This window comes from Aureobasidium namibiae (genome assembly GCF_000721765.1).
Source record: "Aureobasidium namibiae CBS 147.97 unplaced genomic scaffold scaffold_25, whole genome shotgun sequence".
In the NCBI taxonomy this organism is placed as follows: domain Eukaryota; kingdom Fungi; phylum Ascomycota; class Dothideomycetes; order Dothideales; family Saccotheciaceae; genus Aureobasidium; species Aureobasidium namibiae.
In genome coordinates this window covers 136,180-160,436 of record NW_013581184.1, presented here as the reverse complement: position 1 = coordinate 160,436, position 24,257 = coordinate 136,180, and the positions used below count along the sequence as shown (strand labels likewise).

The following is a 24,257-nucleotide window of genomic DNA, read 5'->3' as shown; positions in this document are numbered from 1 at the left end:
TTGCTCTGTGCCGCCGGCTTCCGGTAGTCCCTCGGTACATCGCGTCATTTTCTCCGCCCCTGGCCCTGAATATCTTGGCAAAAACGCGTCAATCAACAAATATTGGATCAATGGACGTCACTTCCGCGACCTCTGAATCGTGTCTGCTTGTACTCTCAGCATCAAGACAGGCGCGATGGACGACATAACAACATTGATATGATCAGATTCCTTACACACAGTAGTCCAGGATGATAGCTGGTGTCTGATGGCTATCATGTATAAACACCTGCCATCGACATGGAATCTGTATATCGGGTCTTGCTCTCGGAGTTCAACGGTCGATTCGAGATGACGTCTAGTAGAGTTTTGGAAACGCCAAGTCGCAATCAGAAAAATCATGTTCAAGTAGGAGGAACCTTGGAATCAGTTAAGTAGTTGTTGTGTATCGGACCAGAGGCATGACGAGTTGGCCTTTTAACTTTAGAGGCTCATAAACCTGAGCCTCCTTGAGATCTCTCCAAGAGACACCCAGTCTTCTTCTACTAAGAGCATTCTCTCACCAAACCGGAAAACCTCCCCTCAATGTCCGACAACGAATCAGGAACAGTTGCAATGTCAGATACAGGATCGGCGACAAATCGGAAGAGAAATGGCTATAGAGAGTGCGACGATCCAGAATTGGCAGAGAGCCCCAATGGACTCGATCATTACCCACCAGACACTGTCACCTGGAGAGATCGTGTCGCTCACTTCACCTGGCCCTGGTTCGCATGTACCATGAGCACGGGCGCGCTGTCTGTTGTCCTAGGTAATACACCAAATCAATTCACTGGTCTACAAACCATTGGCAAAGTCTTCTTCATCTTGGCCCTTGTTTTGTTCATTGCATTCACTGCTATCATTGCCACTCGATTCATTCTGGTACCACAAAAGTTCCTGGCTTCGTTACATCATCCGGTCGAATCGCTATTCTTTGGAAGCTATTGGGTGACGATCAGTCTTCTTCTCAACTGTATGCAATTGTACGGCGTACCAAACACCGGACCCTGGCTAATCAAGGCACTCGAAATCCTCTTCTGGACTTACTGCGCTGTGGTTCTCATAGTTGGCATTGGACAATACTATATTCTTTTCCAGCTGGAGCGACTAAAGGTCAACAATGCAATGCCCGCCTGGATTTTCCCAATTTATCCTCTGCTTGTTGTTGGTCCTCTCGCCAGTACAATAATCCCGGATCAACCCCATTCCGCAGCTGTCCCCATTTGGATCGGTGGAGTTATGCTTCAGGGTGTCGGATGGTGTGTCGCTCTCATGATGTACGCCATCTACACACAGAGATTAATGGTTAGCGCCCTGCCGGACCCCTCGACTAGGCCGGGTATGTTCGTGTCAGTGGGACCTGCTGGCTACACTGCACATGCTCTCATATCTCTCGGTCGCCAGGCTCCAACAGTGTTTGGCGACCACGAAATGTTCGGAATTACATCCATTCCGGTCGGAGATGTCATCAAGATTGTTGGCATTCTCGCTGGCTTCTTTGTGGTTCTCTTCTCCTTTTGGTTTTTCTGCGTGTCTACAGTCTCGGTTATTGCTGGAATCAAGGAAATGTCGTTCACGCTGAACTGGTGGGCATTTGTCTTCCCCAATGCTGGCCTTACACTGGCAACCATACAAACTGGCGGCGCTTTGAGCAGCGCTGGCGTCAATGGTATTGCCAGTGCTTTGACGATTGGTCTGGTCATTATGTGGATCGTCTGTGCAATTGCACATATCCAAGCAGTGAGGAAGGGTAACGTCATGTGGCCTGGAAAGGATGAAGACAAGACGATGAACGGTATCAGATGGGGAGCACACGCTGCGTGATGATGCTGCTCAAACAACCTTCTTTTCTTGTATATACACTTCCATTAATACACTTCTAATTTCATACCATATCGGTCCTTACATATTTACACTTTGATATGTTCCTAGATGAGCTGAGTGTGGCACAATGAGTCGGGAAAGAAACTGTGCCCAATCGCATTTCTACACTGACCTCTCGTACCATTACAATGACCATGCACACTTTTGATGTGTCGAGACTAGAAGTCAGTATTTTGACGCTCGTAGGTGTCCGCTCAGAATGCGATGACCGCGAAGGATCACAGCCAAGGGATCCGCTTTTTGTGACTCCATACTTCTCAAAGCGGTCACCGCCGCCACTGTAGAAGTTATATCAAGACAAAAAAAGAGATGCATTCCCCAAAGCATGAGCCAACGCGCGACACAAACTTCAATCATGTCCACCACCATATCTACTTGGGTAGAGAAGGAACGTCAGTCGATTGAAAAATGGTCGAAAGATCCTGTCGGCAAGGAAGAAAGCCATCTTGTAATTTCAGCTCTGGAATCGCTGCTGAACGGCCAACTGTCCGGCTCTGCTACAGCTACACGGATCAATGAGATACTCGTCCCTCGACTGATTTACGGCACCCGAGCTGATGTGGGTGGGCTATGGGGCAAGCTAGCTGGTATGACGAGATATTTTGGCGCAACACATACACAGCAATTGGTCGATTTACACATTGCCATCAAGAATCTTCCCGATATCATCAATAATGCTGGACATGTGGTGACCTATGGCGGTAAAGTGATTTGGAGACAGATGCCTGATTGGGGCTGGATATTTTTCGAACATGGCTTGGGTATGTATCCTCTGCTTCGTGTTGATCAACTTCATCTGACACGTAGACAGACCTCGACCTTCAGAGTGAAGATCCTTACGATGAATGGCATGCTCAAGCACCTGGAAAACTCGCTGCGACCATTTTCACCGCGACCTTGATGGTGCAGAGCAAAGACTTTCGATCATTGGCTATTTATGCTTGCGATGCCCTCAAAGAGATTCTAGAGCCTTTCGATGATAGAGAGATGGCTGATGAATGGAAGATGTATATTCCTCCTGCCGCAGCTTGGGTTGGGATTGGTGGTGAAGTGTTGTATGATCTTTGTTTCAAGAAGACGTCTGAGGAGACTGAATTTGCAAGATTCACTCCTGAGAGCTGGGGAGTGTGGAGGGACAGGTTTGCAGCTTTGGCGGATGACAAGGAGATTGATGAACGTTGTCAGGGCCTTTCGAGAACAGCAGCAGAAGAGATGAAGCGGATCGAACAGAGAGTTTGAATACGGATATGCATCTCTTCACTATATCTCTTTCACTTCGAAATTTCCATTACAGAGTTCACTATCCACTTCCAACTCATTCCGCGTTCACATTGCATTCGCCGCGCATCTCCTTCCTCTCTCCCAAGACACAGACTCACAGCAAAACCTACCATTGCCTATCACTCTCCACCATGTCGCGCCAACAAGACCAAGATCGTAACATGACCGCATCCCAGCAGAACGAAGTCTCCGTTCCAGACGCAACCTCGCCCAACAACGCCGTTAAGAAAGTTGCTGCATCCGAAGATCGCGGCTATGACTACAAAGGCTATCCAAGACCCGGTGACAATGATCACTTTCCGATGTACCCCGGCATCAATCACAACTCCAACGAAAACCTTGAGAGAATGTTCAAGGCCAACTACCTTGAGATGATGGAGAACTTTAACGAAGGCAAGAGGGAGGTCGCAGAGGCTATGGCGCAAGAACTGTTGGGCTGGCGAAAACTTCCCACCCTTCACCGCACATATTCGCATATTGTACGTTTGATTCTATTCCCCCACCATCATGTACATATGTACATATCGCTTGTTTTGCTTGACTTATTCGAGGCTAATACAATTAGGTGCTCGCATACGGAGCTCAGGACGGCCTCTTGCATGCTCAAAAGGCTGTTGAAGAGGCTGAGCGTGCTCTCCTGCGCTTTGGCGATGCGGGCATTGGTGAGAAGGTGCTGGCGCATGCCAAAGAGACACTCGAAGCTGTCCAGAAGGCTCACGGCGATAAGGTAGCTATCGATATCAACACTTATATCTGTATAGTGCTAACACGAAAGAAAAGGTCGAACAAGAAGCTGATAGCGAGAGCAAGGCCAAGTAAGGCTGCTGGTGCTGACACACTCGGGACAACGCAGAACGTTCCCACAGAGCAAAAGTAAAAGAAAACTAGTATGCTCACTGGTTTGGAGCATTAACATAGAGCCAACTCTCCATAATATATATGTACATTGATTCTGAGACGTCGCTTTGATATATTCAAGCCTCCGTATTGAGATGCTCCTTGTGCTCATCCTCAAGCTTCTCGCATTCACCGCTCACTGACGATCTCCTTTCTGAATCTGCCGCTCCTTCGGCATTGTCCTTGCGGAATCTCTTCTCAACCTTGACAGGATTTTCTCCGTTCTTGTGAGCAATACGGAAGATCTCATCCATAGTCTCGAGCTTGTATCCGTTCGTTTCCACAAAAGTGTAGTAGACCACGGGAATAAAAGCAAAGTTGAAGCACATGAAGACAAAATACGTCTTCCAGGCAATACTATTGATCATGATTGGCGAGAGTTGTACCACGGCGTAGTTGAACAACCAATTTGCAGATGTCGAGAGTCCGTTTGCTTCGGCTCTGATGCGAATAGGAGTGACTTCGGCTGGGTAAAGCCAGGTGATACCGAGCCAACCGATGGCGAAGAAAGTGTTGAAGAGGAAAATCATGACGGTTGCTGCTAATGCCCCTGAATGAGTTCCTGTGGAGAGACCGATGCCAGCGACCATCATGGCGAGACCCATGCCTCCTGCGTTCCACATCATCAGGCGTCGTCTGCCGGCTCGGTCTACGACGAAGAGAGCGACCAAAGCAGCCAGAAAGTATTCTGTGCCGAGGACACCAGTTAAAAGTCGAGCAAAGGTAGGATCGAAGCCTAGAGAATCTTCAAAGACCACAGTAGCGTCTATACAGGTTAGTAGTGCTCCCACAGAAGGGGACTCGGTACTCACAGTATGTCACAAGGTTGATGCCGCCAATCTGCTGGAAAGCTTGCGAAGCGAAAGCAATAGAAGCGCGCCAAAGATTCATGTCGTCTCTGTTTGAAAAGAACTCCTTGACGGTGAGCTTAGTCCCGGCTGTGATTTCGTTGATCCTTTTGATCTCGTCGATCTCCTTCTTCAGTTCCTTATCTTCGAGATCGCATTGCTTGAGGCGTGCCATGATCTGAGCAGCTTCCTTTTCTTTACCGTGCTTGAGTAACCATCGAGGGGACTCGGGAAATGCGAAGATGCCCGCGAGAAGAATGACTCCGAAGAATGCCTGGAAAGCGACAGGGAACCGCCATTGAAAAGAACTGGCATTATAGAAGAAGAGACCGTAATTGAGCCAATAACTGTCGTTTTTCTCAGTCAGAGGTAGTATTAGACAAGTTCTATAAGCTCTTACGATATCATGACTCCTGTTTGGGTGGTCAGAGACAGCATTCGACAATTTCTTGACCTCACACGTACCTGCAGTGATCAATGCGCCTTCGAACAGTACTAAAAAGCCTCTGATCTTAGGAGGGGCTCTAGAGCGAGGATCTGATCAGCTTTGTTGGGCGAATCTACATTCGCACTGACTCACATCTCTGATTGCCAGACAGGGATACTGGAGGTATTCATGCCATTTCCGGCACCTGTGACTACGCTGTTATCTGTTCAGTAGACTTCAAAGCAAGTCGAAGATGGACAACATACCGTCCCACAATGAGTTGAGCAAGCGTGGTGGAGGACGCTTGTATGGCCGTTCCAACAAGCATTATCAAAGTCCCGACAAGGACTGCACGTCTACGACCAAGTTTATCACCGTAGCCTATGATGAAGAAAGAGCCCAAGAGACAACCTATCTCATAGATGGCGACGACCAGAGCTTGGATGGAGCCCAGCTTATAGTCACTCGCCATCTTTGGGAATGTACCAAGGAAGATTGGCTCAGTGATAATACCGCTCATGACGCCCTGGTCTATAGATAAAGTCAGATCTAATCAGAACGATAGCGTGATGCCTGGACTCACCATAGCCGAAGAGCAAAAATCCAGCCGATGCCGTAGCACAGACACCGATCTCTAAACTCTTTCCGGTGAGCTTATCTCCAAGCAAGCCTGTATGTGAAAAAGCCATTGTAGCAATTGATTTCCTTCTGAGCAATAGATGGGTAGAGACGCGCGCGGCAAGAAGTGAGGATGCTGGAATACATATGTAGAACACCAGATGCAGACTCAGTACGTCAAGCGGACCAGAGCCAGTCTGCAGCTATTGACAGATAAGGTTAGAGATCATGATCAGGTGTACAATATACGTAGTTTGCGGCGTTAAGAGAGGTTTTCACTCTTGTACGTCCACGGCGATTAGAGGTATGGACTCTGGAGCAACGACTGATGATGATGCAGTACTCCAGATCTCCGATTATACAAGCCGCTGGCGTGCAGTCAACGTTGAAGATCGATATGCCAAAGTATAATGCTTATAAAATCAGCCACTAGCAAGCTGTAATGACATACTGAGAGAGCTGATATCTTTGCTATTTGACAATCGACCTCAAGGTCTTGAGTAGAAGATGTTGATGAAATATCAAAGTGCTTAGTTTGTTAAGCATCTCTTAGTCGCAACATCATTTCATCACGATCTGATTTCCCCTAGATCCGAAAACGCATGCGACGCACCACAATCTGGGTCATCAATCTCGATCAAAGTGATGACGGGGAAGCGGAAGACGTGTCCAGGTGGAGGGCAGTAGACTCCATATATCGTCATGATCGACATTTCGTGGCTGTTTTTGCGGGTTAGCTTTCCTCCACAAAAGCTTCGATGTCCATCTCGAACCGCATCTCTTAGATAATGTGACATGACTACTGTACGCTGATTGGTACAGTCTTATAAGGGAGGATGGCCGAACAGAACAACTAAGTAGAGCTCAGCCAGCATATTGGTCTTTCGTAGCGAATGCAGAGGACACATGAGGCCTTCGTGGGCTGAGCGTGAGCTTTACAGAACTTTTGATACAGTATTCTATGTTCGTTCAGCCGGACTACAATGTGTATCTGTAGTCAGGATGACAATGCCATCGCTGTGCCAACGCTTCAACCTTCGTGTCTGTGCCTTCTGCGATATCCTCTTCGCTGGCCTTGTCAAGTGTTTTGTTCCTCCAGCTGAGGTAGAATCGAAGCGTGGTAGCAAGTGCGATACAAGCTGCCGAGAATGCCACATTGGCGACATTGGCTTGCCAATATCGTGGTCCCTGCGACACTGGGTAGAAATAGCTCGCGTAGATACTCGCTAGGTTACTTCCAGCATTGACGACAGCATAGGCGACTGCACGTTTCGATGATGGACGTGGCAGGGTAGATGATACCCATGACAAGATACATCCAAAACTGCCATATACCGACATCATCATGAAAGTTGCTGTATATCGTGCCGCGACATTGAGCGTGACCGCGGAAATGATGAATCCGATACTGCAGAATACCTGAGGCCAGACAACGTGAAGCCAGCGTTCTCGGGTCTTATCGGAGTGCCAGGAATTGGTGATGCCCAGGATTGCGGCGAAGACGTACGGCGGGGCTGATAGCAGCAACGTCTGAGTCTTGTCATATCCAAGAGTCTTGACAATTGTAGGGAAAAAATTGGTGAAGCTCGCTGACGTGTTCAATGCTAATTGCATGAACCACAAGATATATAGCGATGGGTCGGTGAATGCGAGTTTGAGACCTTCACGAGAACTTGACTTGTGAACGTCCTGTTCATTCGCATCCTCTGCAATACGTAGCATTGCCAGGCGTCGTTCTTGATCTGTCAGCCTGTATCCTATGAGTCAGTATGGCTTGTAAGAAGATATATCGACACGCCTCATACCATTTTGTCGTCTCAGGGTAGTCTGGCAGGATGAAAGCAGCTGCGAAAGCAATAGGGATGGTTGCAGTCCCCTCGATGATGACTAGAAGGTATGAGTATGTGACGGGGACAAGAATTTAGCTGAAAACTTACAAAGCCATCGCCAGGCAGCAAGACCTGCTTTGCCTTCCATTCCACCCATGATGGCACTACCAAGAAGACCCCCAAAGGCTCCACTGAGCTGACCTGCTGCGTAAAGGATTGAGATGCGCTTTGCAAGTTCTTTCTTCGTGTACCAAGATGAAAAGAGGAAAAGAGATCCCGCTATTGAACCTCGGATCAGAGACGAGACACCTGACAGGTACAAAGATACTCACGAAAGAAAGGTGCTTCAACGAAACCTAACAAGAAACGTAGGGCTATCATTCCATGGTAGTTTTGCACGGCTCCCGAGCAGGCACTTACAGCCCCCCAACAGCACATGATCACCGGTAGGAACAGCGAGGGTCGGACTTTGTCTAGGATCATGTTCGTCGGGATCTGTGTCAAGATGTAGCCGACAAAGAAGATACTGATGATGGTGTTGTATTGGGTTCCATGTAGCCCAAGGTCCTTTTCGAAAGATCCAAGGCGAGCGACAGCGATGTTATTGCGATCAAGATAGTTCAGTACGTCTATGTAGAGTGAAAAGTCAGTCTTGGTTCCCATGGTGCGGCTGAAATGGTGAGACGCACAGATAAGCATCATCATTGGCATCATCCTCGTATCGATCTTTCTCAAAAGCTTCTTTTCCAGGGCAATTCTGTCGCCAGCGAAAGTGGTCCCAGTCTCATCGTCAAGTGTGTCGAGGTAGACGACATCTTGTAACTTGGCGTTGGTATCAGCCATGTCTGCGTTGGCAAGGAGAGGTAAAGTGAATATAAGATGCGCAGATATGTCGAGCAATTCCAGTGCTTTTATAGAAAGCATTCCAACCTCTGGAAGAAGCACTTTGGAAGAGGATGTGGGGTCTCCATAGTCTCCCCGCAGCTCCACAAACGTAGCAGTACTACCGTACAGTCTTCGAAGGATTCTAATCCGACGATTGTATTCCGATCGGATCGGATATTCTCTTGGCTGCAGATCACTATCAATACTCCTCGCATGGGGTATCAGGACTGCGGGGTCAACCTCGCCGACCTCTGATTCATAACGTACCTAGTCCCGGAGTGCACACTTGTGTCGAGTGCCCCCATACCTTGATTGTGCAAAGACTTGCAACCCCCATCCTCTTGTCATCCTTCTGTTCCAACCGTTTGGTCGAAAATGCCATTGGACAACAGACCTACCATATTGTGGATTGGAGACGCTGTGAAGCACAATCCAGCTGTCTACAAACGCCTTGAATCTCAGTTCAGAATCATCAGACCCGAAGAAGAACAACGCCAACGCCCTGAATTCCTGGAAGCACTTCGATCCAAAACCTGGGGCGAGTTTGATGCTGTTCTTCGACCTTTCTGGGTGACTGGTGGTGAGATGGGTCGCTGGGACTCGGAGCTTGTACCATTACTCCCTCAGTCATGCAAGATCTTTGCAAGTGCAGGCGCAGGGTATGACTGGGCCGATGTCGATGTCCTAGCGGAGCATGGTATAGTGTATTGCAACGGTGCACAAGCATCATCGGAGGCAGTCGCAGATATGGCTATCTTCCATATACTGTCAGTATTTCGCAACCTCACCTGGTCCCACTTGGCAGCTCGTTCAGGAGACACCGAGAAATGGCTGGATGCGCATGCAAACGCCACCATGACAGCTCACAACCCGAGAGGCCATATCCTCGGCATTATCGGGCTTGGAAACATCGGTTACACTATCGCGCAGAAGGCCTTTGCTGCGTTCGGCATGAAGATACACTACTTTGATCTTGTCCGCAAGTCCCGTCAGCAGGAAGAAGCGATCGACGCGACCTACGTCGACAACCTTGAAACTCTGCTAGGCGCTGCAGACTGCATACTTCTAGCCACGCCGTTTGGCGGGAAAAAGATCATCGATGCCGAGAGTCTGGCCATGTTCAAGCAGGGATCGCGTTTCGTCAATATAGCGCGAGGTACTCTGGTCAGTGAAGACGCGCTTGTGGAGGCTCTCAAGAGTGGCCATCTGTTCGCTGCCGGGCTTGATGTCTTCGGAGATGAGCCGAACATCCATCCAGAGCTTCGCGAGATGCGCAACGTGACTCTCACTTGCCACAATGCTGGAGGAGCCATCGAAACCAATTACGGCTTCGAAAGATTGGCGATGGAGAACGTAGAAGCGATGCTGCTCCACGGGAAGTCCCTGACACCTGTGAACGCACATTTGATCAAGATGTAGATCAGTCGAATGCAAAGCTCTCATTTCACCTGTGCTACGACGAACTGGTCCATGAACGTAGCAATAAGTCATTACCAATACCGTTCGAGAGAGGGAAGGAGCGAGGTCGGGAGATATCGGCCAACAAACCTGCACTGCGGGGTGGCCAAGACGGGTCGGATCGGGCAGGCATGGGCTATAGCGAAGCCGACGACGATGCGACCAAACCTTCTCGCAAACTCCTGCGAAAACCGCATCCGACACCAACCCAACATCCGTGATAGGCGGTCGCTTGTCTCGTGTCCAGTCTCCAGAAAGCACCCCATGGGGCGATCCGTACTACCGCGGAGGCGCAAGCCTCTTTCTCGAACCTGGAGTCATATAACATGATCGACCACTCCTTTCCTCATGCATACCCCTCATCACCCAATTCTATTGTCCGTCAAACCAAGTCTACTTTCTATCTAAGAAGATGGGTGGCATGCGAGCAATCGAGGATCGTCCTACGCCCAAGGAGGTCTACAACTGGCGCTTATATTCTGAGGCATTGATTATCGCGACTGGATCTTTACTGCAAGTCTTTCGTTCTAGATGTCTCTGTAAGAGTACATGCTGACACCATCCTAGCTTTGGGTATGATTCGGCTTTTGTTGGTACAACGATTGCCCGCGCAAGCTTCAAGAAGGACTTTGGTATCACGAAAGCCACAGCAGCTGGTATCTCCAGCAATATCACATCTGCCTTCCAAGCAGGAGCTTTCTTCGGCGCTTTGTTCTGTTACTTCCGTCAGTGGCTTGTCTTACTCGACCCCTGCCCTAGTGACTAACATGATTCCATAGTCACCGAGCGGGTTGGCCGCAAATGGGCTTTGCAAGTCAATGTCATAATGTTCATTGTTGGCGCCATCCTGATGACCGTAGCGACTCATCAACTCTCCTTCATCTGTAAGACACCCATATTGTTACCTTGGATCTTGGATCACACTTTTACTCACATCGCAATACAGACGCTGGACGTGTACTCACTGGCTTAGGCTGTGGTGCAATCACTGCTACCGTGCCATCTTATATCGCCGAACTCTCGGTCCCCTCCATTCGTGGTATCTTGACTGGACTTTTCGAAATCGCATATCAAGTTGGTTCTGTCATCGGCTTCTGGGTTAACTATGGCATCAACAAGAACATGAACGTCAAGTCTTCACTGAGCTGGAGGATACCTATGGCTATTCAATTGATACCTGCCGCAATCTTGTTGGCTGGGGGCTTCTTTCTGCATGAGAGTCCTCTGTGGCTCATGCGTAAGGGCCGTGAGTCAGAGGCGAAAGAAGCCCTCGTCCAGCTACGCCATCTGCCTGTAGAACATCAATGTAAGTGTCATAATGCTTCCCATTGTCGGAGCTGTAATACTGACTACTGTCAGATCTTCAAGAAGACGTTCAGGACATGCAAGCAAGATTGAACGAGGAGGCAGCAATCGCAGCGCGCTATGGTACTGGCTCATTCGCTTTCATCCGCGGTTGCTTCAGCGAGCTTTCTCTTCCAGGTATGCGCAATCGTGTCATTCTGGTCTTCTGTGCCTTCGCTTTGCAAAACCTTTCTGGTGCCTCGGCCATCAACTACTACTCCCCCACATTGTTTGGTTCTCTCGGTGTCGAAGACATTTCGTTATACACTGGTATTTATGGCCTTGTCAAAGCCATCGCATCGATCATTTACTACATCTTCTTCATCGATATGCTCGGTCGCCGCAACCCGGTGCTAGTGTCATCAGTCGCCTGCTCGCTCTGCCTGTGGTTTGTCGGTGCTTACGTCAAGATAGGTCACCCAGCCACTGAGATCGCGGCTGGGGTACCATTATCTGCATCTACCGCAGCTGGTGGTCGAGCTGCTATTGGCATGATCATGATTTACTCCATTTTCTGGTCTTTCGGTCTGAACGGTATTCCTTGGATTGTCTCAGCTGAGATCTTCCCTGGTTCTCTCAGAGTTCTTACTGGAACCTATGCTGCCCTTTGTCAATGGCTCGTACAATTTGTCATGACTAAAGCCTTGCCCTACATCTTCAGCTCCTTTGGCTATGGCACTTGGTTCTTCTTTGCAGCCTGGATGTTGGTCGCGACGATTTGGACGTTCTTCTTCATGCCGGAGACTAAAGGCTTGACCGTTGATCAGATGGATGCATTGTTTGGGTATCAGTCATATGCCAACGCAGACGATGCCGAGATTGGAGTAAGCAATAAACAAGACATTGATTCGATGGGAAAGGATGGTGCAACAACGATTGAGCATGTAGAGAGGAAGTAGTTCGCAGGCATTGTAATCCATAGATGTAAATTGTGTATAATCTTCACTTGCATTACTGCTACAGGTGAGCCTGGAGTCAAATGGACAGCGACCCGTTTCTCGATTTGAATTTGTTGTTCGAATATCATCGGCCTTGTATGGTCGTTGACAGCTTCCAATTCGATCATCAATTATATCTGCACAGTAGACATTGGGTCGCTGATTAAGATCGAAGATATGTGTCAGGGTCGTAGTTTCGTCGGAATCCTGGCGGAAGGCGACTCCGGAGCCCAAGCTTGCTCCCTCATCCCCGCCGAACTTGAACAAAACATCTTCGAACATGAACGACTACCATGACCAAAGAAGAAGCAGCAACGTGTCGCGAGTGGGCAGGTCACGACTCGGGTGTTTGACATGCAAACGGAGGAAGGTGCGATGTAACGAACAACGGCCGAGATGCTCCCACTGTGAGCGATTGAATCTTCAATGCACCTGGAAGGCGAACGCGACACCAGGTCTCGCAGCGCGAAATCGTCGCACAGTGTCGCAAGATGCTCTACCATCAAATGATCAATACAGAAGCAATACAGATGCTGCAGATAGTGCTGCCGTTTCTTCGCAAGTCGCTCTCAACGAATCAGCGTGGTCCATGGCACCAGCTCACGCATCCATCACGACTCTATCGTTGCCAACCACGACACAACAGCCTCCTGGTGTTGATAACTTCTTCGACTATGCAGGTTTCATGTGGGACAACGCTGAGTGGTGGCAGCAGTTTCAGCCATCTGATGTGCTGCTGCCTACAACCAATTCCGATCACATCACCTCTGGTCAATTCAGCTCTCCGAGCACTAGTTCGCCATCGTTCACAATCGCCACCGAGGCACGTTATATTGGATCCATTGCCGCGAATCGCCCTGGGAGTGGATCTTCGCGAGTGGGAGGAGCACAGAACAACGTGCCCGCAGGAGAGCAGTTCCTGCTCGAGTATTTTGTGCACAGCACTGTGCCACCAATCCTATCTCCTGTAGAGACGCAGCAGCAATGGTCGATGATGCGACGCCATTTTCTTTCCATGGCTAAAGAGTCGTCAATGGTACAATCGGCTCTTCTGAGCTTCGCCGATCTTCTTCTACGTCGTCGTCGTCAAGGCGTCCACACAGCGAATGATGGTCATGGGCATCATCAGGACTCAGCTCGCGAGCTTTCGAAGTATAATGAACATCCTGAATCGAATCAGCCAGGACGTGAACACCTTCTAGCGACCTGTTTCTTCCTGAGCTATGTCGATATTCTCGAAGGCCGGACGGATGCAGCGCATGGAAGTCTCAAGGCTGCATATCAGATTTTCGGAAAGGGTGAGAAGTCGAGTTTCAGTCCTTCGGAAGTACGTATCCTCTCCTGGATCAGATTACTGGATGGGAGAGCTGTGTCTGCTGGAGGTGAGGGGTTGTTCTTATCGGATGATGAGGCGTCAGAAATGCTAGTGCAACCTTCACCAGCTGGATTGGAAACTCTGCAAGGTACCGTGGATGAGACGAATATTGCGGATCAGGACGCCGAGATCGAAGATGCCCTCTTCCAAGCTCTGTACCAACCAGGTGCTGTCTTCTTCCAGAAGGTACAATCTTTCATGGGACGCATATCAAAGATCGATCCATGGCATAGAAGTCGAGGTACTGTGGCAGACGAGACAGAAGTTATGATAGTTGCTGCCAAGATAACTCGAGATCTGGACAAACTATTTGACAGTCGACCCCGTCTGATGGACTATGCAGCGAAAGGTCAACTCACACCACGGCATCTAAGTCCTCACCTTTCTCATACCATCACCAGAGCTTTTCGAACCTACGCTAGTAACTTTTACGCCAGCAAAGTACATCTGCATCGAGTCGCATACAAAACTTTGCCCTTGGCCCTGGAGACTGTCCTTGCACTCGCAAAGATAAAGGAACTGGCTAGGATGATGGTTGACATTCCATCAGAATCAGGCCACGAAGGTGGTGAGCCACTGCCAGTCAATATGCTTTGGCCGCTTCTCATGCTCGGATCTGAGGAGGAGGACGTGCAAGAACGGGATTGGATCAGAAGTCAGATTTGCAGGATGCAAGAAGTCGCGACCAACGCAGAGATGACAGCCCAAGTTTTAGATGAAGTCCAGAAGACGCAAGACTCCACAAAGACCAGAGTTGACATTCGCAGTATCATGCACAAGATCTTTGATGCATGCTTCGCCATTGTCTGAGTGGTCCTTCGCCGGGAAATGTCGGTGCAGTGGCTCTCAACGCCATGCAACAGTCGCGACCTTCGGAGTCAGCGCTTGCGTACTCGACGCGATCGGTCGCCGTATGATGCCGTCGCATGACCAATTCCTGCCGACGACCCACTCTTCGGCTCGCTGGTTGAAGCCGATCGGATATTGTTCAAGTGGAGCTGCGGGGTCCCCATTGCAACCCATTACGACCCCACATTTGGCGAGCAACAACTAGCACACCGAGCCGGTCGCCTCTTGCTGCCGAAAAAGTGGTCCTTGATTGGAACATCAAGGTGAATACGATAATTAGTTGCGAGGATGCCGAACAGTCTTAAGCCTGATATGTTCTCTGTTTGCAGCATGTGAACCTGCCCTTTCCCAAGCTACTCCTCCAATCCTGTACTATTAACTCCAAGCAAGCTCTCGCCATGGTTCACAGCACTACACCGAAGTCATTTCCTCCTGGAATCCACGTACCCAGTCTGACCTGGTTCGCCGATGATGCCAGTCAAGAAATCGACTGGTCAACACAAACTGAGCACATCAAATTCTTGGTAGCATCCGGTCTTCACGGCAGTACGTGTCCAAGATGCCATGCTCTGCATTCCAATACTGACGATTCCAGTCGTACTTGCCGGTACCAATGGAGAGGCCGTGACGTTGTCACACAAAGAGAAGTCCGACCTCGTTAGCACAACACGTAAGATTGCAAGTGAGCTCGGTCGATCAGATGTTACCGTCACGCTCGGCTGTGGAGGGCAAAGCACACGGGAGGTCATTGCAGAGACAAAGCTCGCGGCTGAAGCAGGCGCCGACTTTGCGCTTGTTCTTGTACCGAGTTACTTCCACTTTGCCATTAATGAGGATGCCATCATCGAGTTCTTCCAGGAGGTAAGTCTTGCGATTGATCGATATTGTCCCGTGTCTGACCTGCTTTTCAGCTTGCCGATGCCTCGCCCATTCCCATCCTGATCTACAACTTCCCTGGCGTCGTCGCCGGTCTTGACGTCAACTCGGATATGCTCTCCAAGCTCGGCTCCCACCCGAACATTGTTGGCGTCAAGCTGACCTGTGGTGGTATTGCCAAGGTAGCACGGATCAGAGCACAATTCCAGCCTACCGAGTTCTGCGCCCTCGCCGGACAAAGCGACTGGCTCGTTCCTGCCCTAGCTGTCGGCGCTACTGGAACAATCACCGGCGTTGCCAATCTCTTCCCGAAGTGTTGCATTGAGATCTACGACCTGTGGACTAAAGGGAAGATGAAGGAGGCTGAAGCAGCTCAACTTGAACTCGCAAGAATGGAGTGGGGTTTCGCAAAAGGTGGTATCAATGGCACGAAATGGGTTGTTGCAAAGCTTAGAGGATATTCGTTGGAGAGCTCTCACTGCAGACGTCCTTATCCTAAGTTTGTGGATGCGAAAAAGCAGGCTTGGGTGCTGGATACTGTGAGTCTGCTGAAGGAGCAAGAGCAGAAACTGTCTTAGAGTGCATGAGCGTGCTTTGTCGGCATTGCTGAGAAAGCCATAATGTTGTTTCCAAGGCAGTTGTCGTATCTTATTCTGGATTTATATGTGCTGGATGAATCATGGCGGTCAGTCTTGTGTCTCCCCTTCCAAACCCCGATCTTATTTTGAGACACGCACGAATTCGAGGCCTGGTATGTCTGATTAACACAACACCATTGCTGGATCTTCCGAAGATTTGCCATGACGCCTGTATACTTTGATTGTTCACTTCTTCACTAACCCACACATCCCACATCAGTGATCTCAATCAACTTTCATGATGTCAACACAGACCACACATCCGGGAGAGGTGTCGCTCTCGAAGCTGTTAGCCACATTGACAGCCTCCCTACACCCTCAAACCTACGTTTTCGCGGTGCTCAAAGACGAGTCCAAGCTCCCACCATTTTCAGAGGTCGAAATGCTCTTTCGTGAAGCCAAATCCGAAGGCATCACTGTCATCACTACTCGAGACTATGCCGAAAGTGTTGGGCTTGAGTACGCTTTCCCATCACGAAAGATCACTTTGGACGTCACGTCGAGTCTGGACGCTGTAGGATTCATTGCTATTGTTGCAACGAGGCTTGCGGCTGCTGGTATGGGTGTCAACCCCATTAGTGGATTCTATCACGATCATCTGTTTGTGCCTCTAGGAAGAGAGCAAGATGCGCTCAAAGTGATCTCTGAATTGGCCGAAGAGAACAAGCGAGAAGCTAAAGCTTGAGCTGGTGGCATCGAAGAGAGATCGGCGGTTCGGGGGTCCGATGCGGAGCGGAAGCATGGCCCGAGAAGCCTTTGAGATTACCCGGTCTTGGCAGTGTTCCTCCTTCCTTCGCGTCCGCTTTTGCTCTTTTCGTGTCAGCAACAATATGCATCTCACATAACACATTTGCTACAACCTCGTCACGTTACATACCTCCATATGACTTCAGGTTCATGTAAGCGAGCAGGATCTATACCCCTCTCAAGATCGTTCTTGGCAGGCAGTATGATGATGTTGCGATATGCACTACCCAGCCTCCGCCCAGACGGTTAATCACTTTCTCGGGCAGTGATGATCGAGTCGAAATGATCAATATGAGCAAGGTCTAAGACTATATATGTACTGTGTCGGGCCGCACTCAATAACCTTGTTCCTTCGTAACACTTTTCTCACCATGCAGTTGACTGTACTGACGCTTGCCTTCGCTGTCGGCGGGCTGGCACAGGTCACCGATAGCCAAATACCAGTAGGAGATTTCTCTGCTGAACATGTGACGAATTTCTCACACTCCCAGTTTCCAAATGTCACATATCCCGATGCTATATCGCCCAATCCCAATGCCGTCCTTGGTGCCCAGACTAATCAGACGTCTCCACCGAAATATCCTAGCCCTTGGGGTTCGGGATCAGGAGAATGGGCAGAGGCATACAGGAAAGCCATTACAATTGTTGAAAAATTGACTCTAGAGGAGAAAGTAAACCTGACCACTGGTAAAGCTTCGATTCCGCGGCCAGATTGTGTGGGCCAAACTAACAGATATGCCAGGATCTGGCTGGCAGCAAGAACAGTGTGTTGGTCAGACTGGCGGTGTACCCCGTCTCGGTATCCGCGGCCAGTGTCTTCAAGACTCACCTGTTGGTGTGAGGTACACTGAGTAAGTGCAAAGTCAAAAACGTTCCAAGATAGCTGGGGCTAACGGTTGCGCAGTTTTGTCAGTCTGTTCCCCGCTGGCATCAATGTCGGTGCCACTTGGGACAGGCGTCTGGCATATGAGAGAGGTAAAGCCATGGGTTTCGAGAACCGCGACAAGGGCATAACGGTTCTGCTTGGTCCAAACGCTGGAGCTCTAGGAAGATCGCCTGCAAGCGGCCGCAACTGGGAAGGTTTCAGTCCTGACCCTTATCTCACTGGAAAGTTGTTTGCCGACTCCATCCGCGGTATTCAGAGTACAGGTGTTCAGGCATGCGCCAAACACTACGTTGGAAACGAACAAGAACACTTCCGACAGACTCCTGAATCTCGAGACTATGGTTTCAACATCACTCAACCTGGATCTTCCAACATTGATGATCAAACACTTCACGAACTTTATGTCTGGCCCTTTGCGGATGCTGTCAAAGCTGGAGTAGCATCAGTGATGTGCAGCTACAACCTCGTCAACAACAGCCAGGCCTGTCAAAACAGTTATCTGCTGAACCATGTACTCAAATCCGAACTCGGCTTCCAAGGATATGTTATGAGTGACTGGCAAGCCACTGCAGCTGGTGTGCCAGCTATCCTTGCTGGTCTCGATATGACCATGGCTGGCGATATCCGTTTCGGCGATGGTCTGAGCTATTTCGGTCCCAATCTCACAATCGCTGTCTTGAATGGTACCGTACCACAGTGGCGCCTTGACGATATGGTTACCAGAATCCTGGCTGGATGGTATCTTGTTGGAGGTGATGCTGAAGTACCTGACCCAAACTTTCAATCTTGGACTCCTGACACTTTCGGTGCCGTCCACGCACACGTTGGCTCATCTTGGGGTACAGGTCTTGTCAATCAACATGTTGATGTTCGTCGTGAGCATGGAAGACTGATTCGCGAGATTGGTGCTGCATCCACTGTGCTTCTGAAGAACACCCACGATGCACTGCCTCTTGACGGTACAGCCAGGTTGACAGCAGTGTTTGGCGAAGATGCAGGATCTAATCCCAACGGCCCTAATGGTTGCCGCAATCACGCATGCGACGTGGGAACACTCGCTGTCGGTTGGGGCAGTGGACAAGCTAGTTCACCATATCTCATCTCACCGGATGCGGCCATTCAGCACGAAGTCGTGTCACGCTTTGGATCTTACGAGTCCATCACCAACAATTCTGCTTTTACGCAGATCAATGCCTTGGCTCGTCGTGTCAGAGATGTTGCTGGAGTCTGTATCGTCTTTGCCAATGCAGGTAAGTAACGTAGCGGATCAGCTGTATGATTCAGGACACTGACCAGACTATAGACTCTGGAGAAGGATTCGCTAATGTTGATGGAAACTATGGTGACCGTAACAACTTGACCTTATGGCAAGGTGCTGATGCAGTCATTGCGAATGTGTCTGCTACCTGTAACAATACAGTAGTTGTCATCCACTCAGTTGGTGCGGTCGAGATCGATCAGTACAAGGAAAACCCTAACATCACTGCCATCCTCTGGGCAGGACTTCCTGGTAGGTCATACCGATCATTCATGCCAATCATTGACTAACACTTACCAGGCGAACAATCCGGCTATGCAATTGCCGATGTTCTGTTTGGCCGCGTAAATCCTGGAGCAAAGCTACCTTTCACCATGGGCCGCAACCGATCAGACTACGGAGCCGACGTCCTCTACCTGCCAAATCAAGAAGTACCGCAATACAACTTCCAAGAAGGTGTTTTCATCGATCACCGAGGATTCGATCACCGCAACGTTACTCCAGTCTACGAGTTTGGCTTCGGTTTGAGCTATACGACATTCAATTACTCTAGTCTCACAGTGGAGAAGCTCGATGTTGCAGACTACAAGCCAACAGCTGGAACTTCTGGACCAGCACCTACCTATGGCACGATCGACAACGATACTTCCGCTCATACGTTCCCCAAAAACATCACTCGGATTCCTCTATATGTATACCCTTGGCTCAACAGCACAAATCTATCTGAAGCCTATGGAGCAGCTAATTTTGGGGATAACTCATTCATCCCGGAGGATGCGCTCAATGGCTCTAGCTTCGAGCATCCTCCTCCTTCTGGACCCAACGGAGGCAATCAAGGTCTCTGGGATATCCTATATCATATAAGAGTGAACGTAACAAATACTGGACACATTATCGGCGACGAGGTACCCCAATTGTACATCTCCTTAGGCGGACCTTATGATCCCAAGATCGTACTCAGAGGATTTGAACGTGTGAGGATCGATCCTGGCAAGACTCTGCAAGTCACGTTCCCGCTCGCTCGTAGGGACATCTCGAATTGGGATACTGATTTGCAGGATTGGGTTGTTAGCCAGCATGTCAAGACGGTGTATGTTGGATCTTCGTCTAGGGATTTGCCATTGAGTGTAGTTCTGGAGTAGAGTATCAAGTACAACGAGGATGTCACTCTGTCTGGTGTTCGCGGGGAACTGGTCTTTGCCGTTTGCGGAGTACTGTGTGAGGTAGCTTTACATGTGTTCCTAGGGGTCGCAATTCTCGCTGAGCGTGTCCACTTTACCGTGGTCATTGCCTGGTGTGCCAGTAATTTGCATCTGAACCTTGGAGCTTCCATAGTCGAAAGAAGCGGGCTATGTCTTGTGCGACGCTGGTTTTGTTGGCTTCAGCTTATTAACCTCGAGATTGTAGGAAACGCAATCAAGACTGAACACAAGCTACCCGCAAGGGCTTTCGTTCCTCTCGGTTCTCTCACGCAGCTCAGATCACTCAAAATCAGTACTCCATTCTCCCCGTGCTGTATAAATCAGCATGACTCCGTAGAACCCGGGTCCTCCGACTCTCGACACAAATTCACAAGAGCAGACGCGTCGGCGATGTTCTCCAGACTGACCGCCTTGGAACACCTCTCCATCCTTGTAGGCGGCGATGAGATCGGTCGTCTATATGGTTCGCTCTCGAAATACTGCCCCTACCTTAGCTCCATTAAGCTCGTGGGCGATTTCGACCCGTAGCACTTGGTTTAGGCACATGCACCGGTACTCGGCAATGTTAGAAAATAAGCATTGGAAATATCAAAGCTACTATGTCTTCGTCACTGGTGGCAAGGCTGATTTATGGCTTTGCTCCTAGGCTAGAGAAGTTGTCGTTCACGAGTGAATACTCTGAGACGTTTGAGACGCGACAGGTATACACTGCGTGGGAGAAATATCGGAGTACGCAACATTTCTTCAAAAACGGGAAGAGTTTACGGTTTGAGGGATTGCGTAACCGGTAGAAGCCAGAATCTGCGATCATGTTCTATGCATTCTTGAGTCAAGAGGAATTCTGGTGAATGATGTGTTCAGAGTCGCGTCTGTCTGTTGGATCTGGCTTGTGGTTTTTGCGTGACGTCCGTCCGCTTCGGCGGCTTATGTTCTTCTCTCTCCTGATCACTCTTCCATCACCAAGATTTGAGCAAGATGTTGACGTGCTCAGGAAAGACGAAGCAACACAAGGAAGCACGCTGCCATAATAGCAAGGTGTAGGTCGTCGGCGGTTTGCGGCTTGGCGCATCACACCACAATATCGCGCACGGTCCGCAAATCACGCCGTTCAGGGTCCCGTCACCTCACTCATCACGCTGTTTGATCCTTCCGTTCTCTCTCTGCCTATTTTTCGCATGCCGTATCTGCACTCCGTGGCTTGCAGGCCGCAGCTTCCCGACGAATCCAGATCTGGAGCTGTCAGGGCCTTTGACGTGCAGGGAAACAGTCGGACTTAGTGTGTCTCCTGTCATCTGCTGATCTGGTGATATCCGCCAAATGAACGTGGTAAACCGGATGCTTGCGTGAACTGTTGCTGCTCCAGAAATCATGTGCCATAACCATCAAAGCATCTCGACATCCATCTTTCTATAAGTATACTACATTTCTATTCTAGTGTGTCCTCTTTCTCTCCCATCACCAATAACACACAATCTCCACTCCACCAAACAACAACTACAATCCCCACTCTTCGATCTTCCTGACCAACAACACATCTCCACACTCCAACAGATAACCTCAACAATATCAACAATGGCATTCAGAGCAACCCAATCCCGCACATTCTTCCGCACATTGAGAAACCTCATTCGCGAAGAACATCCTTTCGCCCGCAACACTTCCACTCTACTCCCACACGCCCACGACAACTCTGTCCTTCTACGACGCACATTCCGCACTGCAGCTGCTTTTGTACCTTTCTATGTGTAAGTGCCTGCACCTCAATTCCCTACCTACCTATTGCTGGCGCTGACGATGTAATCACAGTACTGTGCTAGGCTGGCCCTGGATGGCAGCTTCCGTGCTCAAGAAGACTGGCATTTGACTCTTGATGCCTGTTTATGTTCTTGTTGATGGCATGGGACCTTCGGATAGGCTGACCTTCGATGTGGGGGATACACAGCCTAGTGATCTTCTGAGGAAAACTGCTTCGGTGGCTGTTGGGGAGCATATTACAAAGACCGCAGACGGCCGTGTGAGCATCGAAGACGATATGTGAGGGTGTTGCTCGGGTTTCGAGTTATTTGATTTTCTTTTCTTGCTGGTTGCATGGAGCAATGGCGTTCTCCATTTTCCTGGTGTCTGATTTTGTTTTTCTTCCACTATTCTTGATCTTGCCCTGTCTGTACCAGAACTTGAATACATGACTATTCATTTCACCAATTCTTGTTGTATACCATATTGAGAATATGGAAAATCGATTGATAATGGAGGCTTGGGCACTCATGCAGATGTAATATCAATACGAAGGATTCTGAATGTGGACTAGATTGGTATAGCTCTTTGAGAGGATATCAGTTGCCTGCGCGAGAAGCCTCCAACAACGGGTCCGTTTCGGTAGGTTCTTGTTCAACGACTTCCCCCTTCTTCTCTTTCTGGTAGAACATGATGGCCATAACCAGCAATGCTCCTTGCAGAATACCAGTGACACAGTAAACAAACCAAGTGCTCCAACCCTCCCATCCAACCCTCAACCACAAACTGAAAGCAAATACAAATGCTCCGGGTACTTGAATAAGCATACTCACAATGCTGAGAGACAGCACTTGCTTAGCTTTCCAAGTAGTGTAAAGTTGCGGGATATATTGAATAGATGAGAGAATTGCAGCAAGAATGCCGAGGAAGTTTGCCCAGCTGAGGAGGTGGGAGGGCAAGCGGTACAGGAAAACTGTCGAAATGATGCCGACGGTGAGAAGTGAGATCAAAGATACGACACCGACGATGACAGCGTCTCGTTTGCGAGGTGTGTCCGGAGAGAGATGCTCGGGAGCTGGGTTTGCGAATGTACCTCTGGGGAAGAAAACCAGAAAGAGCACCATGCTGTGTTTCGCCAATCAGTATACTGCAGAGTATAACATAAATGAAGAAAAACTCACATGGTCATGAAACAAACCCACTGCACGCCTATCTGGACAACGCCCAACAGCGCGGCACCGCAAGCAGTGCCAGAGATCTCACGACAACAAGCCATGTCATGTTGGCTAGTCGGCAACACCAAGATATTCGCAAGCGCAGCGATCGAGGATATCGTGCCTAGCAACACCCACCAAGGGGAGAGACCAGCAGAGGTTCCATGACGAATGATCTTTACATGTTGAGGGATGTAAGAGATGAGTATACCAAGCACGAGTTGTCTGATCACGGATGAACATCAGAACCTCGATGGATGGTATGTTGATGCGGAGATAATTACACGGAGAGAGCGAGAACCCAGCCATTCGGCGAGGCGAGATGTTCACAGTATGGGTCGGCCGTCATGGCGTAGAGATGTCGCGCTGGCAACTAAGAAGGTTCTGAGAATTTCCGATAAATTCGTAGATCGAGGGCGATGAGACAAGTCGATGTGTGATGATGGTTGTTCGTAATGCGACTGGATGTGGTTGATGTCGCGGGCGAGCAAGATTACGCGACGCGTCGGGGACTCTGAATCTTGGCCCCTGCGTCATAACGGACATATACTCTTAAACCCACCGGAGCTATCGGACCCAGTGCATAAACAGCTTTGTTGACTTCGGTCATCATCCTTCACACACTCTACACTTGAATCCGGATGATTCAGAACCAGGTCCTTGCTATCGGAGAGTATGGGAGGCACAGCAATCATGGCGGACCAACGTCTGTCCGACGAGAGCGCTCTTCATGATAAATACAGCCTTGAGGCCTAGTCAGAAGTCATATTCTCAACACTTCTATCATCCACTTTTACCATGTCTGCTCGAAACTACAGCGACGTACTCACAGACACTCAGGTCCTTGTTCTTTGAGGCTCCTCAGGCATTCGATCTTGTGTAGCTGAGCATGCGCTTTCACAAGGCGCCATCGTCACCATATCCTCTTCACGCCAATCCAAACTGGACGACGCTCTCACTCGGCTGACGGCCTCTATACCCAATCTTGCCCACAACGTGTATGGATATGTCTGCGGCTTACATCTACTCGATGAGATGTTCCTTCGCT

General features: G+C 49.4%; 13 protein-coding genes across 13 annotated transcripts; 10 read left to right on the top strand and 3 right to left on the bottom strand.

Moving 5' to 3' along the window:
* Positions 1-594: 594 nt before the first annotated feature.
* Positions 595-1,845, top strand: M436DRAFT_57791 (malic acid transporter; the record flags this gene model as incomplete). The annotated part of the gene is made up of 1 exon (XM_013567462.1): positions 595-1,845. The coding sequence occupies one exon, from the start codon at positions 595-597 to the stop codon at positions 1,843-1,845; it is 1,251 nt and encodes a 416-aa protein (XP_013422916.1).
* A 415-nt stretch (positions 1,846-2,260) lies between these two features.
* Positions 2,261-3,144, top strand: M436DRAFT_57577 (uncharacterized protein; the record flags this gene model as incomplete). The annotated part of the gene is made up of 2 exons (XM_013567427.1): positions 2,261-2,666; positions 2,717-3,144. 2 exons carry the CDS (start codon positions 2,261-2,263, stop codon positions 3,142-3,144), a joined length of 834 nt encoding a protein of 277 aa, XP_013422881.1.
* Positions 3,145-3,317: 173 nt separating this feature from the next.
* M436DRAFT_86122 (uncharacterized protein) lies at positions 3,318-4,005 on the top strand (the record flags this gene model as incomplete). The annotated part of the gene is made up of 3 exons (XM_013567511.1): positions 3,318-3,665; positions 3,752-3,913; positions 3,967-4,005. The coding sequence occupies 3 exons, from the start codon at positions 3,318-3,320 to the stop codon at positions 4,003-4,005; spliced, it is 549 nt and encodes a 182-aa protein (XP_013422965.1).
* Positions 4,006-4,160: 155 nt separating this feature from the next.
* M436DRAFT_86121 (general substrate transporter) lies at positions 4,161-6,047 on the bottom strand (the record flags this gene model as incomplete). The annotated part of the gene is made up of 7 exons (XM_013567510.1): positions 4,161-4,849; positions 4,896-5,278; positions 5,332-5,344; positions 5,397-5,455; positions 5,512-5,574; positions 5,625-5,889; positions 5,942-6,047. 7 exons carry the CDS (start codon positions 6,045-6,047, stop codon positions 4,161-4,163), a joined length of 1,578 nt encoding a protein of 525 aa, XP_013422964.1.
* Positions 6,048-6,954: 907 nt separating this feature from the next.
* Positions 6,955-8,648, bottom strand: M436DRAFT_86120 (MFS general substrate transporter; the record flags this gene model as incomplete). Its single annotated transcript, XM_013567509.1, has 5 exons — positions 6,955-7,726; positions 7,782-7,863; positions 7,914-8,084; positions 8,138-8,434; positions 8,495-8,648. The coding sequence occupies 5 exons, from the start codon at positions 8,646-8,648 to the stop codon at positions 6,955-6,957; spliced, it is 1,476 nt and encodes a 491-aa protein (XP_013422963.1).
* A 417-nt stretch (positions 8,649-9,065) lies between these two features.
* Positions 9,066-10,109, top strand: M436DRAFT_57742 (uncharacterized protein; the record flags this gene model as incomplete). The annotated part of the gene is made up of 1 exon (XM_013567449.1): positions 9,066-10,109. The coding sequence occupies one exon, from the start codon at positions 9,066-9,068 to the stop codon at positions 10,107-10,109; it is 1,044 nt and encodes a 347-aa protein (XP_013422903.1).
* Positions 10,110-10,560: 451 nt separating this feature from the next.
* Positions 10,561-12,391, top strand: M436DRAFT_76666 (general substrate transporter; the record flags this gene model as incomplete). The annotated part of the gene is made up of 6 exons (XM_013567508.1): positions 10,561-10,605; positions 10,680-10,681; positions 10,716-10,873; positions 10,928-11,032; positions 11,095-11,454; positions 11,508-12,391. 6 exons carry the CDS (start codon positions 10,561-10,563, stop codon positions 12,389-12,391), a joined length of 1,554 nt encoding a protein of 517 aa, XP_013422962.1.
* A 361-nt stretch (positions 12,392-12,752) lies between these two features.
* On the top strand, positions 12,753-14,615 carry M436DRAFT_34655 (uncharacterized protein; the record flags this gene model as incomplete). The annotated part of the gene is made up of 2 exons (XM_013567425.2): positions 12,753-12,913; positions 12,974-14,615. Coding segments are annotated over 2 exons (1,803 nt in total), but the record flags the coding sequence as incomplete, so codon positions are not given.
* A 437-nt stretch (positions 14,616-15,052) lies between these two features.
* On the top strand, positions 15,053-16,108 carry M436DRAFT_76664 (dihydrodipicolinate synthetase; the record flags this gene model as incomplete). Its single annotated transcript, XM_013567507.1, has 3 exons — positions 15,053-15,200; positions 15,250-15,515; positions 15,566-16,108. 3 exons carry the CDS (start codon positions 15,053-15,055, stop codon positions 16,106-16,108), a joined length of 957 nt encoding a protein of 318 aa, XP_013422961.1.
* Positions 16,109-16,409: 301 nt separating this feature from the next.
* Positions 16,410-16,853, top strand: M436DRAFT_86117 (uncharacterized protein; the record flags this gene model as incomplete). The annotated part of the gene is made up of 1 exon (XM_013567506.1): positions 16,410-16,853. The coding sequence occupies one exon, from the start codon at positions 16,410-16,412 to the stop codon at positions 16,851-16,853; it is 444 nt and encodes a 147-aa protein (XP_013422960.1).
* A 433-nt stretch (positions 16,854-17,286) lies between these two features.
* Positions 17,287-20,201, top strand: M436DRAFT_76663 (uncharacterized protein; the record flags this gene model as incomplete). The annotated part of the gene is made up of 6 exons (XM_013567505.1): positions 17,287-17,358; positions 17,407-17,602; positions 17,658-17,766; positions 17,820-19,051; positions 19,105-19,311; positions 19,360-20,201. 6 exons carry the CDS (start codon positions 17,287-17,289, stop codon positions 20,199-20,201), a joined length of 2,658 nt encoding a protein of 885 aa, XP_013422959.1.
* Positions 20,202-21,833: 1,632 nt separating this feature from the next.
* M436DRAFT_76662 (uncharacterized protein) lies at positions 21,834-22,125 on the top strand (the record flags this gene model as incomplete). The annotated part of the gene is made up of 2 exons (XM_013567504.1): positions 21,834-22,006; positions 22,068-22,125. 2 exons carry the CDS (start codon positions 21,834-21,836, stop codon positions 22,123-22,125), a joined length of 231 nt encoding a protein of 76 aa, XP_013422958.1.
* Positions 22,126-22,594: 469 nt separating this feature from the next.
* Positions 22,595-23,558, bottom strand: M436DRAFT_57656 (PQ loop repeat protein-like protein; the record flags this gene model as incomplete). Its single annotated transcript, XM_013567438.1, has 3 exons — positions 22,595-23,120; positions 23,177-23,434; positions 23,494-23,558. 3 exons carry the CDS (start codon positions 23,556-23,558, stop codon positions 22,595-22,597), a joined length of 849 nt encoding a protein of 282 aa, XP_013422892.1.
* Between the last annotated feature and the right edge of the window lie 699 nt (positions 23,559-24,257).